The sequence below is a fragment of the Prionailurus viverrinus genome, chromosome B2 (genome assembly GCF_022837055.1).
Source record: "Prionailurus viverrinus isolate Anna chromosome B2, UM_Priviv_1.0, whole genome shotgun sequence".
In the NCBI taxonomy this organism is placed as follows: domain Eukaryota; kingdom Metazoa; phylum Chordata; class Mammalia; order Carnivora; family Felidae; genus Prionailurus; species Prionailurus viverrinus.
The window spans coordinates 37,320,654-37,338,886 of NC_062565.1; the positions used below are offsets into that span (position 1 = coordinate 37,320,654).

Here is an 18,233-nt window from a genome sequence, read left to right on the forward strand (position 1 = left end):
GACAGCTAGGAGCCTGGAACCTGCTTCGGATTCTGTGTCTCCCTGTCTCTGGCCCTCCTCTGCTTGTGGGCCCACACACACACTCTCTCTCTCTCTCAAGAATAAATAAACATTAAAAAATTAAAAAAAAAAAGAAGATGCTCAATCAGTATTTGTAGAATTGACTTGGGTCATAGAACAGTTAGTTCTGCGGTTACTTTAAATAGGGCTGCATGATTATGACACAGATTACATCTTTACTGTCCTCTTGATTCATCCAACCCCCTTCTATATGCCCAGTGCCCTTGTAGCATAAACTTGTCAATGTGTTTCCTCTTCCACCAAGCTCCATTCAGTTTTACTTAGATCTGGAACAAATATAACCGAAGCTGCATCATAGATACAAGTAGATTCATTATATTATTCTTTACACTTACCTAAACGAGTGAAACATTTCGTAGTAAGATGATTTATTTGCCACGGTGTGCTGGAGTTGGCTTGTACCAGCTTGTGAGAGTCAACTGTGTGCATCTCTTCCCAAGTTTGTGGGATCACATTGGTAGCTTGTCATTGGCCCTGGTGGAAGTATTTGGACCACAGAAATCAGCAAACATGAGAATCAGATTGATTTATTTTTTTCCTGGAGTTGTTCAATATCCACCAGTATAGCACTGCTTGTTTGGTCCTCTGCCTCACGATTTATCCTGACCACAGTAGAAGGAAGGCCTAAAAGTTTTTTTTTTTAAGTTTATTTATTTATTTTGAGAGACAGAGAGAGAGAGAGAGCACACGAGTGTGGAAGGGGCAGAGAAAGGGAGAGAGAGAGAGAGTCCCAAGCATCGTCAGTACAGAGCCTGATGCAAGGCTCAAACTCAGGCACCGTGAGATCATGACCTGAGCTGAAGTTGGAAGCTTAATAAACTGGGCCATCCAGGTACCCCAGGCCTGAAGATTTTAAGTCAGGGTTGAGGAGTTTAAAAAGTTTGTCTCAGGGGTGCCTGGGTAGCTCAGTCAGTTGAGTGGCCGACTCTTGATTTTGGCTCAGGTCATGATCTCACAGTTCATGGGATCATGAGCCCCGCATTGGGCTGGGCTCTGCACTGACAACATGGAACCCCCTTGGGATTCTCTCTCTCCCTCCCTTTCTCCCTTTCTGCCCCTCCCCCACTCGTGCATGCACACATGCTCTTTCTGTCTCTCTCAAAATAAAAAAAATAAAATAATAAAAAAGGAAAGTTTGTCCCAAGAAATGTTTTTAAAATTTTTTTTAACATTTATTTATTTTTGAGAGACAGAGAGCACAAGTGGGGGAGGGGCAGAGAGAGAAGGAGACACAGAATCCCAAGCAGGCTCCAGGCTCTGAACTGTTAGCACAGAGCCCCACGAACTGTGAGATCATGTCGTGAGCTGAAGTCAGCTGCTTAACTTACTGAGCTACCCAGGCGCCCCTGTCCTAAAAAAGTTTGTAATCACTGCACTACTTTTAATGGATATCAAGTACTCTAGCCTTGTTTGGTTGACTCTTTTAAGTGGGGGGCTCAAATTCTAAAATAAATAGGCCCATTCCAGTCACATTCGACTTTGACTTGTGCCTACTGTAACAATGTGTTATCCCGTACTCATGGTGCTTTATCTGATTCACGTCTGCAGGTGCTATATCACTTTAGCCCAGGCTTTGGGAATGAACATGGGAGGAGCTCCGGCAGGACCCGCGGGCACTGGCAAAACAGAAACCACGAAAGACATGGGAAGGTGTTTGGGAAAATATGTGGTTGTGTTTAACTGCTCAGATCAAATGGATTTCAGAGGGCTCGGAAGGATTTTTAAAGGTAAGTGTCAAACACAGTTAAATTACTTTTGGTGAATGTATTTTTATTGCACTTTAACATTATTTTCTGATAAAACCTAAAGTGATATTATCCCATCTAACTGAAATTAGTATAGGTTGATGCATGTAATACTGCCATTCTTTTTTCTGGGTCAAGAATGGCTGGATATCATCAGTTTCATATGGTTCAATACTGTTGCTGGCACTCTAGTCCATGAGTTGAATGTGTATTAGATTGTGAAAATGAAATCAATTTGTTATTGCCTGAAACAATGGTGGAGGGGATAAGATCAAGATAGCAAACCCATGACACATGCGGTTCCCCCTTCCTGCATTAGATCCTGCTGAAATGAAAGATCTCATTTAGAGCATAACTCAGAGCCGAGATTGATAAATAGACCAGTGGAATATAATAGAGAATGCAGAAATGGGCCAAGGACACTTGACGTATGGCAAAGGTGGTATTGTAAATCAGTGATGAAGGGATAGACTTTACAATGAATCATCCTGGGGCAAGAGATGATTAGTATTTAACAAAGGAAATCGGATCCCTACATATATAAAAACTGGATGCCTACACCATATATAAAAATCAGTTCTGGGAATTAAAGAACTGACCTGAGTGTGGTCCGCAAAACCATATGGTTTTTAGAAGGTAATAAATGAAAATATCTTTGTTCTCAGAGAAAGGGATTTTTAATACAAAAATCACAAGCCACAAAGGAAAGATTGGTACATTGCTTACTCTAAATTAAAAACTTCTGGGGACACCTGGGTGGCTTAGTCCATTGAGCATCCAACTTTGGCTCAGGGCGTGATCTCACAGTTTGTGAGTTCAAGCCCTACATTGGGCTCTGTGCTGACAGAGCAGAGCCTGCTTTAGATCCTCTGTCCCCCTCTCTCTCTTCCTCTCCCACACTCATGCTCTCCCAAAAATAAATAAAACATGCTATTTCTAGGTCATAGGGTCGTTCTATTTTTAATTTTTTGAGGAGCCTCCAGAAATAAACAAACATAAATAAAACATTAAAAAATAGTGGATTAGATCTATGTGTATTTGCTTAGATAAATCTCAGAAAAATAATACTGGCCAAATAAATCAAGTTTCAGGAAGATATATACAGTATTTTATAGACCTATACATGTAGATAGATACATATAAATCTTGAATACACAAAATATATAGTGTCCATGAATATATGCAAGTGAGCAGTAGTTTATTTTTTAAAGGTTTTTTAAAATGTTTATTTATTTTTGAGAGAGAGAGAGAGAGTGTGTGAGTGTGGGAGGGGCAGAGAGAGAAGGAGACACAGATTCTGAAGCAGGCTCCAGGCTCTGAGCTGTCAGCACAGAGCCTGACGCCGGGCTTGAACCCACGAACTGTGAGATCATGACCTGAGCCTAAGTCGGACGCTTAACCAATTGAACCACGCAGGCGCCCACGAGCAGTAGTTTAAAGCACACCTGGAACCACTGGCATCAAATTCAGGACAGAGGTTCCCTCTGGAGAAGGAGGGAGTGTGAATCCAAAGAATCATACATGGATGTGAACTGTGGTTCTAATATTTTATTCTTTAGAATAAAATCTGAAGCAAATTGTTAAGATTTGATAGGTAGGTGCTTGGGTATACATTATATTATTCTTTATAGTTGCCTGTTAAACATTTTTGAGCCCTGAAAATCATGTCCTGATCAAAGAGAAGGGTTCTTCTGTGGATCACTCTCAGCTTGAAGGTTGGGGATGGTTGAGAGCAGCCAACAGAGCACAAGGTAAATCCTATAGTGCCACAAAATGATAGGAGATGACAGAGAAAAAAGAAAAGGAAGTGGCTGGCTCCGGTGTTTCCTTTGCATAAACGATGTTGCACAGGTTTCTGAAGCGGGAGTCCTGTCACAGATAAACTTCGGATAGGGGCTCGTGTCAGAGAGGCAAACCGCCCACCCAGGACAGGCTGCGAGCCCCAGACCCCGAGGGGAAGCTCTCATGCCTCTCCAGTTCCTTCCTCCAAATCACAGGCAGAGGTCCTACAAACAGAGATTGGCATCTGAGATAAGGAAACATAGAGATACAAAGATACAGAGATAACAATACAAAGGTAACAAAGTCTCGTAAAATATCTGAAGAAATGAGGGAGGCGCCCCAAACAGCCGAGAGACTGCTAAAGTGATTAATAGAGGAAACAGAAGAAAAGAGTAAATAAAATCATTAGCTTCAGAGGGATTCAATAATTTATAACATACAACTGATGGAAGAAAGACAGGCTGCTATGAACAAAGTAACAGTTGGAATAACATGAAATTGAAAACGTGAATAAATTAAAAACCTCTTTTGAGTTAAACTGTCTAGCCAAGAGAATAAATACATTGAATACAAGAGAAAGAAATGGGAGGTTTGACAGAAAAGCCTAAGGGTAATAGGGATACATATAAAAGTTCCAACATCTGTATAATGGAAACGCCCAAAGGAGAGAGAAGAAAAACTGGGGCGGGGGGACAGTAATAAAAGAAAGAAGAACATTTTATGCAGCTGAAGATAATGAAGGTTTTCATCCTTAAGAGATTAGATAGGAGTAATGTTCATAACATGGAAGTCTTTCTTTGTATTGAGTTTTGAAGGGAATAAATAAAAATCCCTTTGACCGTTTTCTATCTCACCCTGCATCCCCTTGTATCTGTCATTGCAACAAGAAAGAAACAGAATAATCTGATGCAGACAGGGCATGCCTTATTTTGTCTGTTTCCCCAAACGTGGCTCCTTCAGCCTCCTTCCCCACTGAATCCAGTTTTATCATCTTCCAGCATTCCTGGGTGTGATGACGTGTCTATTCTTTCATTTTGGCAGTGCCCTATTTTCACGATGATGTACAAATAATTAAACCCCTTTATATCACTGGAATTAAATATGTCTTTATAAACAGCCAGATATGAAACTTTATATAAATTGTATTTCTATATAGAATTGTTTGAGAGCACTTTAGAGAAATGATTGCTACCAAGAAGGTGTATTACAAAAGAAACCTTTTGAAATTAATCCTTTTTCATACCAGGTCTTGCACAATCAGGTTCTTGGGGCTGTTTTGATGAGTTTAACAGAATAGAATTGCCTGTATTATCAGTGGCAGCCCAACAGATTTATATTGTTCTGACAGCAAGAAAAGAGAGAAAAAAACAGTTCATTTTCTCTGATGGTGATTGTGTTGATTTGAATCCAGAATTTGGAATTTTCCTAACAATGGTAAGAATGTGGTCTTTAAATGCAATTCTATTGGTTTAATTGCTATAGACTTAAATGAAATAAAGCATATATTAATTAGTAAATCAATGACTATTCAGAGGTCATGAGCTATTCCCTCTTGTCATATGATTTTTTGAGTAGTAAAAATAACCTTGAGAGAAGATGAAATAGCAAAATGTTAATGATAATACTAGCTACTGTTTAGTGAGCACTTATTATGTGTAAGGTCCTGGGCTAAATGTTTTCTGTATTATATCAGACAGGCTAGCCACAGTGACAATCCCCAAATCTCAGTGGCTCAAAACCTCAAAGATTTATTTCTCTCTCATGTCGCATGTCTATTGTAGGTTGATGAACACACCTAACTTCAAAAGAACAGGCAAATGTAGTCCTGTACCTCATTTGTATGGTGGATGTTGTAACTGAGTTATCTCAGGCTCAGAGAGATTTAAAAACCTGTTCAAGTCACGTAGCCAGTTAGAGGAAGAGGTTATTGTCTGTCTAATGTCAAAATCTAACTACTTAACCTTTGCACTTGGGTTTTTCTCTGACACATAATAAAGGATGATGGAAATGATTTAAAATAGCCAAAGTAATTCACCAAAAACCTGTAACAATTGTAACAAATTCAGTTACCATGCGATTGAGGGCAATGTGTTGTGATACATTTAGTAAAGAAAGAAAACCAAAAGCATGAATAAGTAGAAAAGTCTGTGAATTGTAAAAGTGATGTTAATGTTGAACCAGTTTTATTTAATGTTTTTGTATGTTTTCTATATAGTTAAATCTTTATGTTGCAAGATAACACAACGTAATCTGAATTTTAAATGTCTCAGTGGACAAAGATTATAGAAAGTAAAATTAGGAAATTTTCTGATAAGCTTTATTATAAGCAAACATAAGCAAAACACTCAGGGGTAAATAATAATAATCCAGAAGTGATTAGTTACTATAACTCAGGAAATGGGATGAAAAGTTTTATTGTGTGATACTGTGGTGGAGAATAATTTAAAAGAAGAGTAACATTTCCCTTGGATTAAGAATAATATTGGAAATATCAATTAAGTATTACATTAGACTGTAAATAACTGAGACATGAAAAATAGTAGCTTAACACATAAAGACTTATTCTCTTAAGATCCTTCTATGTTTCTACACCATCATGATTTTTATCTTCAAGTCACCTTTATAACCCAAGATGCTACAGAAGCACCTCTGTTTTGCTGTAGCCAATTGATTGAATCAACTCCCTTCAAACAAGCATCGTATTATGTGCCCCTTTGCATCTTCCAGTGTCAAATATAATCACACCAACTGCAAGGCAGGCTAGGAAATGTAGTGTTTTATCTGGGTGGTGATGCACCCAGTTTGCAACTGGGGTTCTGTGACTGAGAAAAGAGACAAGAAGAAATACTGAGAGGCAGCTAGTAACTTCTGTATTCCCAGGACTGAGGAAGGTATCTGGCCAATGGACAGTGCCCACGAAATGCTTAGGGACTGAAGGCTTCTTAATGTACTTTCCTAAAATAACTAACCCCTCTTTGCCTGACTAGTCTTTGAATCCCTAACCTCTCCCCTGGAACTGTTGGGTCTGATGTACTCAACCTGTTGCTATTCGTGAGGCCCTAGCTTCCTTTCCTCTTCTACTTTCGTCCTTTTCAATATTTTCCCCACCATTCCCATCTTTATTTCCCCACACTCCAATGGAGTTTTTTTTTTCTTTTTTTTTAAATCAGCCAGAGAACTCTATAATTCTGACCATGGAGAATGATGGAAAAGATAAAATAAGAATTATCTAAGTAAACTGATCCATATGAAATCCTGAATTTTCTTCCTTTTTCAATAACCTATGTTAGACCATAATTACCCTGGTATTTATGTATCTTTCTTTTCTATTTTCTTAACCAATAGATACACAGAAGCTTAATTTTTGCTACATGAAGTGTGTGTGTGTGTGTGTGTGTGTGTGTGTGTGTATGAGTTTGTTAGTATAATGGAAATGGAAATTATGCATGAGGGGGTAATGTGACCTTAAAAAATATGGATAGTCCAATACATATTTTTGAGACAGGAGGGACGTTTTATGAATCTAATGTTTTTCAATACCACCTTAGAATATGAACTAGGAATTTGAATGTGTTTGTATTCATGAAATGAACATTACATCAATAATTTAAAATAATTTTAACTTTTAGAACCCTGGGTATGCTGGGCGCCAGGAACTACCAGAAAACTTAAAAATTCAGTTTAGAACTGTTGCTATGATGGTTCCAGATAGACAGGTAGGCACCGGGATTTGGAAGCATAATATGATTTATGTTCTTGTTTTTCTCTAAATTGTTGAAAAATCTCACGACCTTAATTTTCAGATCATTATGCGAGTAAAACTTGCAAGCTGTGGTTTTCTTGAAAACATCGTCTTGGCTCAAAAGTTTTACGTTCTTTACAAACTCTGCGAAGAGCAACTTACCAAACAGGTAACTTTGTAAATCAGTCTTTTCCCTAGCTGTAGAACGTGATTTTTTTTACTTGGCAGTTTTACCCTGATAGATGTTAATCAGTGAGTTAAAAAAAATATCAACTCTTTTGTAAGATATATTTATAATTATGTATGTATGTGTTTTTAAAATTTTTTAGTTTGAAATGATTATGGAGTCTCAGTGAAGTTGCAAAGAAAGGTAGAGGGGGTCTTGTGAACCCTGCTTCCGCATGGTTGACATTTTGTAACAACAGTACAATTATAAATGACAAAACCGGAAAACAGATGTGGGTACAATCCACAGAGTTTAAGAGTTTGCCAGTTATGTATGCACATATGTAGTGTAGTGTAGTGTGTGTGTGTGTGTGTGTGTGTAGTACTATGCAATTATGTCACGTGCAGATTCATGTAACCTCCACCTCGATCAGCAAACAGGACTGTTCTGTCTCTGCTACCCCTTCATAGCCACACCCACCACCCTTCCGAATCCCTAACCGCTCGCAGCCCCTATTTTCCCTCCATCTCTATAACTTTGTTATTCCAAGAATGTTATAGACATGGAATCACAGAGTGTGTAACCAACAGGGCAAATTTAAATCTGTTTACTGTGAGGCATCTGGGTGGCTCAGCCAGTTAAGTGTCTGGCTTCTGCTCAGGTCAGGATCTCATGGTTTGAGAGTTTGAGCCCCGTGTCAGTCTCTGCACTGACAGTGCGGAGCCTGCTGGGGATTCTCTCTCTCTCTCTCTCTCTCTCTCTCTCTCTCTCTCTGCTCCTACCCAACTTGTGCGCACGCCCTCTGTCTCTCAAAAATAAATACATAAACTTAAAACTAATCTGCAGTCAAAGGAAAGGTGAAAGACTTGAGCTCATAGAACTTTGAAGCTGAGCCCCTGCACACAGCAGTGTTTACAGATCAGCATATCCACCTATGTGTATACAGTGGGTCTGCATTTAGGATTGGTCAATTAAACAATCTTTTCTCCCCCCATCTTAGGTTCATTACGACTTTGGATTGAGAAATATTCTATCTGTCTTGAGGACACTCGGATCTCAAAAAAGAGCCAGACCAGAAGACAGTGAACTAAGCACTGTCATGAGAGGACTGAGAGATATGAACCTTTCCAAACTGGTATCCTTCCCTTCCCTGAACTCACTTCTCCTTCAGTATCCTTCCCTCCCCTGAACTCGCTTCTCCTTCAGTATCCTTCCCTCCCCTGAACTCGCTTCTCCTTCAGTATCCTTCCCTTCCCTGAACTCGCTTCTCCTTCAGTATCCTTCCCTTCCCTGAACTCGCTTCTCCTTCAGTATCCTTCCCTTCCCTGAACTCGCTTCTCCTCCAAGATTCTCACCTGTTCTTTCCCCCACTTAGCCGAAATGAGGGGGTTTGGCTCAGCTGGAGCTGAGCATTAGTAACGACAGGGACAGTGGGTATGTGAAGCTAGCCCTGTGCTTCCAGAAGACAAAAAGTCTGTGACCTTGTATACCCAACATGGGCCCTTACCACTTGTGAACCATAAAACCATTGGTGGGTTCTGGCCCCCAAATTTCAGTCCAGACTTCTTTTTTGTTTTTTTATAATTGTGTCTTTAAAAAAATATTTTTATTTATTTTTGAGAGAGAGAGAGAATATGAGCAGGAGAGAGGTTGGGGGGGTGGGTGGCAGGGATAGAGGATGTGAAGCCGGCTCTGTGCTGACAGCAGAGAGCCTGGTGCGGGGCTCAAACTCACGAACTGTGAGATCATGGCCTGAGCTGAAGTTGGACGCTCAACCAACTGAGCCACCCAGGAGCCCCTTAGTCCAGTCTTCTACTATTATTTAGAATGTAACACAAATTCTAAACATGAAAGTCCAGGTTTCTTGGATTCACAGAGAACTATGAGAACTTTTGCTTTCTCAGAACACGTCTGAACTTACTTCAGCTATGTCTCTCCCCTGCCATTGACACCATTTCTGTTTTCCAAAAGTGCACTGAAAGTTTGCCATGAAGATGATAATAATTATCTTGCTGCTTTCACGCTTGTCACAATTATAGCCAGGTTCTTTGAAGTAGCTGACGGACAGGCGTGCGTGGGATTTATTCAAGGGCTTTTATGTGTTACATATTGTGTCAATGCCCTGGGAATACAATGTTGAGGAAGAAGTGGTTCTTAGGAAGCTCAGTTCTAGTTATAGAAACTAACAACTAACACCTGTGTAGTTCTTTAGTATTACAAAGCTTTTTCAGGGGTATTGTGTTGTTTGAGTCTCACAGCAACACTGTGGGATATGAATGGCTCGTGTGCTTATTGCCATCTTACTGATGAGGGAACCAAGTTCGAAGGACTCAGCCACAATTATGGTCAGTTGAGAAGCTGGAACAAAAATCCACAAAACTTTCTGATGTCAAATCCTCTGTCCCTTCTAGTACACCTTAGTGCCTCCCTTGGTAATAGTATATTCTTGAAACAGCTACAAGAGAATTCCAGAAGGTGTCAGAAGAGTCCCAGAGGATAAGGAGAAATCAGAAGGGGGCAGCAGCTGGGAATGGGGTGATGGAGACGTTAAAGACATAGCAAATGAGGATTAGGGTCAGTTGACTGAAACCTACGGCTTATTAAGGATGGCAGAACACTGCTCTGATGGAATGTTCCAGCCAATGTTGGATGAGCCGGGCAGTTTAAATGAAATCTTAATTTTATAATTAAATATAATTTTAATAGTTCTATTTTCATGGGGTTGGGACTACTAATTGCATATTTTTAAGGTTAATGCATACACCTATTTGTGACAAGCAGCACATTCATGATAAAGTAGTGAGATCAAACCTTGAAGCCGCAGATTGTAGAGGATGTTGAATGCCAAAGAGCTTTGGGTACGATGCTGTAGGTAATGTGGATTCAGTGGTGGTGTTCAGGACTTGGGTCTACAGGACCCAAGTCTGGTTAGGAGAGTAATACATGATTTTCTGGGCATGCAGTGATAGTAAGGTGCCATGAGCTTCGTAACTGGTCAGTAATTATTTATTGACTGAAGAAGTAAATTTATTCTGCCATCTTAGGTTGATGAAGATGAACCCCTGTTCCTCAGCTTAATCAATGACCTGTTTCCAGGACTGCAGCTGGATAGTAGTACGTACGAGGAGCTGCAAGCTGCAGTGGCCAACCAGGTTCAGATAGAAGGTTTGATTAACCACCCGCCCTGGAATCTCAAACTTGTGCAGGTAAAGAAATTTTAATCTGTTATGCTAAGTGTGTGTTGTTAAAGATCGCCATTTGAAGAGAAGAGCTCAGGATATTAGTCTTAATGTAAATGCTGAAACTAAATTAATTTTTTAATGGTTATTTTTGAGAGAGAGAGAGAGACAGAGTGTGAGTGGGGGAGGGGGAGAGAGAGAGAGAGAGAGAGACAGACAGACAGACAGAACCCGAAGCAGGCTCGAGGCTCCGAGCTGTCAGCACAGAGCCTAACGCAGGGCTCAGACTCACAAACTGTGAGATCATGACCTGAGCCGAAGTTGGACGCTTAAACCACTGAGCCACCCGGGCGCCCCTGAAACTAAATTAAAACACATCATTGCAAGAAGAGTCCTCAGGAGGATGTGTTGGCCCCAGAGAGATAGTATGGCATTACCCTGCCTGGCAGGAAACAAGCTGTAATTTACTACCTAGAGCTGGTATTAGGGCAGGTGGTAACTAGAATCTCAAGAACAGTTAGGAGAGGGTGACAAGTTATATAAAAAGCCGGGGAGATGGAATGATCTCACAAGCTTCTTGTGTCAGTCTGGCAATGTCACTCATAGCTGGGTACCTTCATGGGCATGGAGCCCGAGGAATCTGGGAGTGTCACTTTGCTTCTGTTTTGTGTGTGGTCAAGTTCACGCCTACCCTAACATCTAAATCCTTTGCCTGTGTCTCTTGGTATCTTTTTGCTCATTACATTTCATCCTTGTCAACCACCCACCAGTTAATCAGCAGAGGCAAGAAGGATTGGCAGAGATGCAGGAAGAAATCTCTATGGGCCTGATGTTTCAGGGGTATTTTCTAGGGCATTTGGAAATGAAGGAGCTGAAATTATGGAAAATGTTAAAAACTGCATGCAGAAAATAACAATTCTTATTTTAACTTGCCGGATAATAAGAAGTGCAAGTATATAAGACACATTCAAATTTTACAGGGAAATATATGAGGAAGAGTTTAAGTATTTTTCATCATCCATGTATTGAAAACCATTAAACACTTCTTTTAATTTCTGGGAAACTTTCCCAAATCTGTATGATATACATACTGAGTATACTGAGTACTAAAATCGTAGTCATTTCAATGGGTAGAGGACTAGAATATTGTCTTGTTACTCAGTGTCAACAGTGTTACTCTTGAATATAATGTTATGGGTAGTGTCTCTATTGCTTTTAAACTATGGGTTACTGTAGTAATACATTTCTACCTAAAATGTTAGAATAATTTAAATTCTGCCTCCTATAAGGTGTAAGTTTTTTTTTTTTTTTGAGAGAGACAGAGAGAGGAGAAGAGGGGCAGAGAAGAGAGAGAGAGAGGTTCTTAAGCAGGGTGGAACTTGATCCCATGACTCTGGGATCATGACCTGAGCCAAAATCAAGAGTCTGATGCTCAATTGACTGAGCCACCCAGCCACCCAACTGCTACCTTTTTTTTTTTTTTCAAAGTTTATTTATTTATTTATTTTGGGACAGAGAGAGAGCATGAACGGGGGAGGGGCAGAGAGAGAGGGAGACACAGAATCGGAAACAGGCTCCAGGCTCCGAGCCATCAGCCCAGAGCCTGACGCGGGGCTCGAACTCATGGACCTCGAGATGGTGACCTGGCTGAAGTCGGACGCTTAACCGACTGCGTCACCCAGGCGCCCCAACCTTTTAACTTATTTTTATTAAGAAAACAATAGAGAGGATGTTGTAACAGATACCATCTAGTTCTTAGCACATCTCCTTGAATCTCTTTTACCGTAACTATGTGCCCCTTCCTGGGCTATTCTAATAGCCCATATTCACTATTTTCTTCCAGAGGATTGGAGCCACTTTGTTAGCAGGCACAAATAGCAGTTAGTTAAGGACTGATGGGTGATGGAGTAGGAAATTCAAGTTCCCCTGCTTCCAGGTGGAATAAATGCAGGTGTAACTTACATTCCAGAGTACCCCCCAGGAACAGTGTCCAGGCTTCCCTGTACAGTATTTTGTCCTCAATAACACCTTCCCTGACTTCCCTTTCCTGTCTCGCGTCCCCCACTCCCTTACCAGTTTCTCCTGGGAGCACTTCTTGAATAAATCACTCATCTCAAGCTGGTCTTCCCCGTGATGGTTTGTGTTGCTGCTTTCCACCACCAGGGGGCGACATCATCACATTGAATACAGAGAAAGCGTGTGTGTGGAAAAACTTCTGCATCAGCAAGCCAAAATCACAAGGAATAGTAGTTTGAGAAGCAAAAACTAGATCCTGAGTTCATTATTTCCAAAACGTAATGCAAGTACCACATTGTCATAATTTTCTCACTTAACGTTATTTTATAATGTGGTGCTAACTGGCTAGCCACGTCTAGTAAAAAAAAAAAAAATACCACTTTTTTTTCTCATCCCTTAGTGAACTAGTTACTTTTTTTTAATTTTTTTTTAACGTTTATTTATTTTTGAGACAGAGAGAGACAGAGCATGAACGGGGGAGGGGCAGAGAGAGAGGGAGACACAGGATCTGAAACAGGCTCCAGGCTCTGAGCTGTCAGCACAGAGTCCCACGCGGGGCTCGAACTCACTGACCGCGAGATCGTGACCTGAGCCGAAGTCGGTCGCTCAACGGACTGAGCCACCCAGGCGCCCCTGAACTAGTTACTTTTAATAGCTTATTGAAAGCTTTTTAAATTTCAGCACGCTGCTATGAGTGTCAGCAAGAGACTCATTAGTTCCATTTTTCAATTGCTTGCTTCATTGTGCAGTTATATGAGACGTCTCTGGTCCGTCATGGTTTGATGACTCTGGGGCCCAGTGGTTCTGGGAAGACGACTGTCATAACAATCCTGATGAAGGCATTGACTGAGTGCGGAAGACCTCACAGAGAGATGCGAATGAATCCCAAAGCGATTACCGCGCCTCAGATGTTTGGCAGACTGGACACCGCTACTAATGACTGGACAGATGGGATTTTTTCTACTCTGTGGAGAAAAACATTAAAAGCTAAAAAAGGTACACCTCAACTCTCCTTTGTGAAGCTTCCCCCTCCCCCCCCCCCGTCAGTTTATTAATAACACAACGTTTAATTTTTTTACAGGTGAAAAGTGATTTTCCCTTTTAATTATTTGCAGGTGAAAACATTTTCCTCATTTTAGATGGCCCCGTGGATGCCATTTGGATCGAGAACCTAAATTCTGTGTTGGATGACAATAAAACTCTCACGTTAGCTAATGGAGATCGCATCCCCATGGCTCCGAATTGCAAGCTTTTGTTTGAAGTCCACAATATTGAGAATGCTTCCCCTGCCACAGTTTCCAGGATGGGCATGGTCTATATCAGCAGCTCTGCGCTCAGCTGGAGGCCGATATTGCAGGTGGGGACAGGAGATCCACGCCAGTGTGTGCTCAGCGGCTACCTGGGGTTCACATCCTTGGGAAACTGAGGTTCTGTCTCTTTGCTGCAGGCGTGGTTGAAGAAGCGCACTGCGCAGGAAGCTTCTGTATTCCAGACTCTGTATGATAAAATATTTGAAGATATATATACATTCATGAAACTGAACCTCAATCCAAAAATGCAGCTCCTGGAGTGCAACTATATCATGCAGGTAAGACTGTGGACATTCTCTATGTAGACTGGAGACGTTTCCCCTTCCCCCCCCCCCCCCCCCCCCCAGCCCACTTGCAGTTTAGAGGCATCTGAAATAGAAAATTCCCGCAGTCCATAGAAATATTTTTATGATATGGCTGTGAAGGCTTGGAGAAGTTGGATTCCTATTAAAGATTTCGTTAATGTTGTTACTGCCATCTGTTTTATTGTTTTCTCTTCCCAAGGGTGGGTGTTGTCAGGGGAAGAGGTATGAACTGTCTTCCCCACCATCAAGCTTAGTAACCTTCCCGGAAAGTGCATCCAATCATGACAGTAGACTAACTAAATAAGTAAAGCAGACTGTTCTACTGAAAAGCGCAAAAAGGGAGCTGGTAACAAGCAAGAAGATTCGAATGGCAATCTCATCTCAGCATTGCATATTTACAGAATACCAGACCGGGAAAACCTTTAAACAATTTTCCTAGTAGTCTCTAGCTTTGTGTGTATGTCTTTTCCTCCTCCCTCCGCCCCCTCAGCTTTTCTTAACAGTCTTCGGAGAAAACAGAACGAATCATAGATTTTGAAGGGCTCTCCTGCTTCTAGGCTATAGGTGACCTTTCAGTATCCAATCTGGTGCTTTGATTTTCTCTTAGTTTAATAATGGATACCGGTCAGTGAGGATGGGTAGGTTAGAAGTAATGCATGAGACCCAAATCAATTAATTATTTAGTAATTACTTTAAAATGCATAACAGAAGTGAACATCTTATCTTGAATTAATTTTGTTTTGAAAGACTGAGGATGTCTTGCTGTAGATACATTTCTTTCTGATGCTGGATGGGGGGGGTGGTGCACTTTTCTTTAATTGAGTAGGTAGCAAACATTTAAGCAAATATTTGCACAACTGTCTGTCTCAACACTGACACCTGCTGTTGTATTGCAAAGGCAGCCAGACACAATGCCTACATGAATGAGTGTGACTGTGTTTCAGTAAAACTTTATTTGCCAAGCAGGTGGCTGGCCCCTGGGGCCACAGTCTGCTGAGCCCTGCAAAAAGTTAAAGAGAAATGCAGTCTCTGATGTAGGAAATTTGGAGCCTGCTTCAGATTCTGTGTCTCCCTCTCTCTCTGCCCCTCCCCTACTCATGCTCTGTCTCTGTGTCTCTCAAAAATGAATAAACGTAAAATAAAAAGAGAGAGAGAGACTTAAAATACAAATCGACAATAAAATGATAAGTTAGGAGAGAGATAAAGGAAATTAAGGTGTTCAAAGGTCATTGGATATACAAGATAGGAATAAAGGGTTTATCTTTATCTTTCATTACCCGTGTATGCAGGATATACTGTCTAGGTAAGCATTAGAACACAGAAATTGAGTGCAGTGTATAGGTAGTAAACAAACAAAAGGAAAAAGTCAATCTTCTCAGGAAATAGGAAGAAAGCTACAACACATGTGTGCTCAGCAAACGGTAAGGAAATGGAGGTGTTAGAGGTCCGAGAAAAAAAAGAAAGTATGAAACAGTCATGTCACAGAGAAGGAGCCTGAATGGAAGCTGAGGTCTGTGATGATGATTTAAGTTTATTTATCTATTTTTGAGAGAGAGAAAGAGAGAGCAGGGGAGGGGCAAGGAGAGAGGAAGAGAGAGAGAGAGAATCCCAAGCAGGCTGTGCACTGTTAGCACAGAGCCTGACGCCTGGCTCAATCCCACAAACCAGGAGATCATGACCTGAGCTGAAATCAAGAGTTTTAGTCAGTCAGTTTAACTGACTGAGCCACCCGGGCAGCCCCATGGTGATGATTTTAAAATGAAGCCAGAATTGTGTGGTTTTCTCCAGCCAAGCTTAGCTGCATAGGTGCAGGTGGGTGGAGAGCAGGCCGAGTTTCAACAAGGCTTTAATGGAGTTAAGGCTTTCACAGGTGAGTAGAGGGTGTATGCGACAGTGATTATAGTGATGGGTCCTGGAATTCCAGCTAGGAAAGAAAGGAAGTGAGGAAATGAGAGGAAATGAGGGATAGTTTAATGATGGCAGGAACTATGGATCGTGGTAGCTCTCTCTCGAATCTGGGAAGTGGAGGGAATAAGCTAGAAAGGGTGGATATGGTACAGAGAATAAAATGCTTGAAACTGAGATAATGAAGGGGTCACAGTTCTCGATAATAACAAGGTGTAGGTATGACTGCACGAATGGCTAAAAACCGTTTATTCATTTTTGAGAGACAGAGTATGAGTGAGGGAGGGGCAGAGAGAGAGAGAGGGAGACAGAATCTGAAGCAGGCTCCAGGCTCTGAGCTGTCAGCACAGGGCCCGACACGGGGCTCAAACCCACAAACAGTGAGATCATAACCTGAGCTGAAGCTGGATGCTTAACCGACTGACCCACCCAGGTGCCCCTGAAATAAATATTTTTAAATGATAATATATTTGAAAGAAGGGAAGAAAAAAAACCCTATCTCCAGATATTGCTTGATCACTGTCCAACAGCAGACAGCATTTAGAGAAAGGTCATCCTGGTTTAAAAAGTCTGCGTGGGGGGCGCCTGGGTGGCTCAGTCTGTTGAGCGACCGATTTCGGCTCAGGTCATGATTTCACGGTTCGTGAGTTTGAGCCCCACATCAGGCTCTGTGCTGACAGCTCAGAGCCTGGAGCTGGCTTCTGATTCTGTGTCTCCCTCTCTCTCTGCCCCTCCTCCACTCATGCTCTGTCTCTCTCTGTCTCAGAAATAAGTAAACATAAAAAAAAAATAAAAGAAAAAAAAAGTCTGCCTGGACTAGCAGAAAAGATGCCACAATGGAAATCAGAGGGTGTGGTTTCTGTCCCTAGCTCATGTGACTAACCTCACTGAGCTTCAGTTTCCTCATCTGAAAAGTAAAGGGCCTAAATAAAATAGATGTTTACTTTCTTCTTCTTCTTTTTTTTTTCCTTTTAGACTAGATATTTTCTAGGTAGTTTCTGGATCTAAAGTTTAGTTACTCCAAAATGTTAATTTTTTTTTTATTTCAAAAATTTGAACACCAAAATTTATTTTATTATATTTCAAATATTTTCAGTCTCTCACTCTACTGGAAGGTTTAATTCCCTCCAAAGAAGAAGGTGGTATTTCATGTGTCGAACATCTTCATAAATTATTTGTGTTTGGCCTAATGTGGAGTTTAGGAGCCCTTTTGGAATTGGAAAGCAGAGAAAAGCTTGAGGCCTTTTTACGAAGTCATGGAAGCAAGTTAGACTTGCCAGAAATACCTAAAGGCACAAATCAGACCATGTATGAGTTTTATGTTACTGATTATGGTAAGTACAGTGACTTACACTTGAAATGAGATGATCTCTTTTTCAATGAGAAAAATATAAACTTTCATAAACTCTTCTATAGGGGAATATTAAGCCGATTATAAATAACTTGATTGCTAATACCATTTTTAAAAAGCATAGATGCAAAAAATAGTGGAACTTTGCATATCGACCATGCTGGAAACTGGTAAGAGACTCTTGGCTTCTCCTCTTTTTGGAGTGGCCTAAGTGAAATCTTGTATAAATAAGTTGGCAATACCTCTCACATCATGTACATCCTGGTGCTTGAAGAGAAAGGCAGCAGTGTAGAGAACATAGATTACCCTCATGATGAAGTAACAGATCAATCCCACAACTTCCCTGTTGGAAATGTCGGAATAATGAGAGAATGAACCAAGCATATGGGGTCCTTCTTACCTGCAGCAGACTAGGCACAGTCCGGTGCTGTCACCTCAGCCCCCAGCCTCCTGTGTGTGGCAGGGCCCAGCTTCCCTGTCTCTAAGAGAAATGCCCTTGAGTTTGGCGCCCTTTATCCGGAGTGTAGCTCCCAACTCTTCTAAACTCCAGAGAAGATGAAACATGCTTCCTAAAAACTGTATTGAACTCTGATTCTTCCTAAAACCCCAAAGCAGCAAAAGCATTTTTTAAAAGTTTATACATTTATTATT

The 18,233-nt window shown here is 41.0% G+C and overlaps 1 protein-coding gene across 1 annotated transcript in view; it reads left to right on the forward strand.

The window, feature by feature from the left end:
* The window catches only part of DNAH8 (dynein axonemal heavy chain 8), a 338,484-nt gene that overhangs the window by 158,004 nt on the left and 162,247 nt on the right, over nt 1-18,233 (forward strand). The window contains exons 45-54 of the mRNA XM_047860389.1: nt 1,630-1,808; nt 4,855-5,042; nt 7,238-7,324; nt 7,412-7,519; nt 8,517-8,651; nt 10,561-10,722; nt 13,461-13,707; nt 13,827-14,068; nt 14,159-14,299; nt 17,328-17,565. Coding sequence (XP_047716345.1) covers nt 1,630-1,808; nt 4,855-5,042; nt 7,238-7,324; nt 7,412-7,519; nt 8,517-8,651; nt 10,561-10,722; nt 13,461-13,707; nt 13,827-14,068; nt 14,159-14,299; nt 17,328-17,565 — 1,727 coding nt within the window. The remainder of the gene's footprint in view (nt 1-1,629; nt 1,809-4,854; nt 5,043-7,237; nt 7,325-7,411; nt 7,520-8,516; nt 8,652-10,560; nt 10,723-13,460; nt 13,708-13,826; nt 14,069-14,158; nt 14,300-17,327; nt 17,566-18,233) is intronic.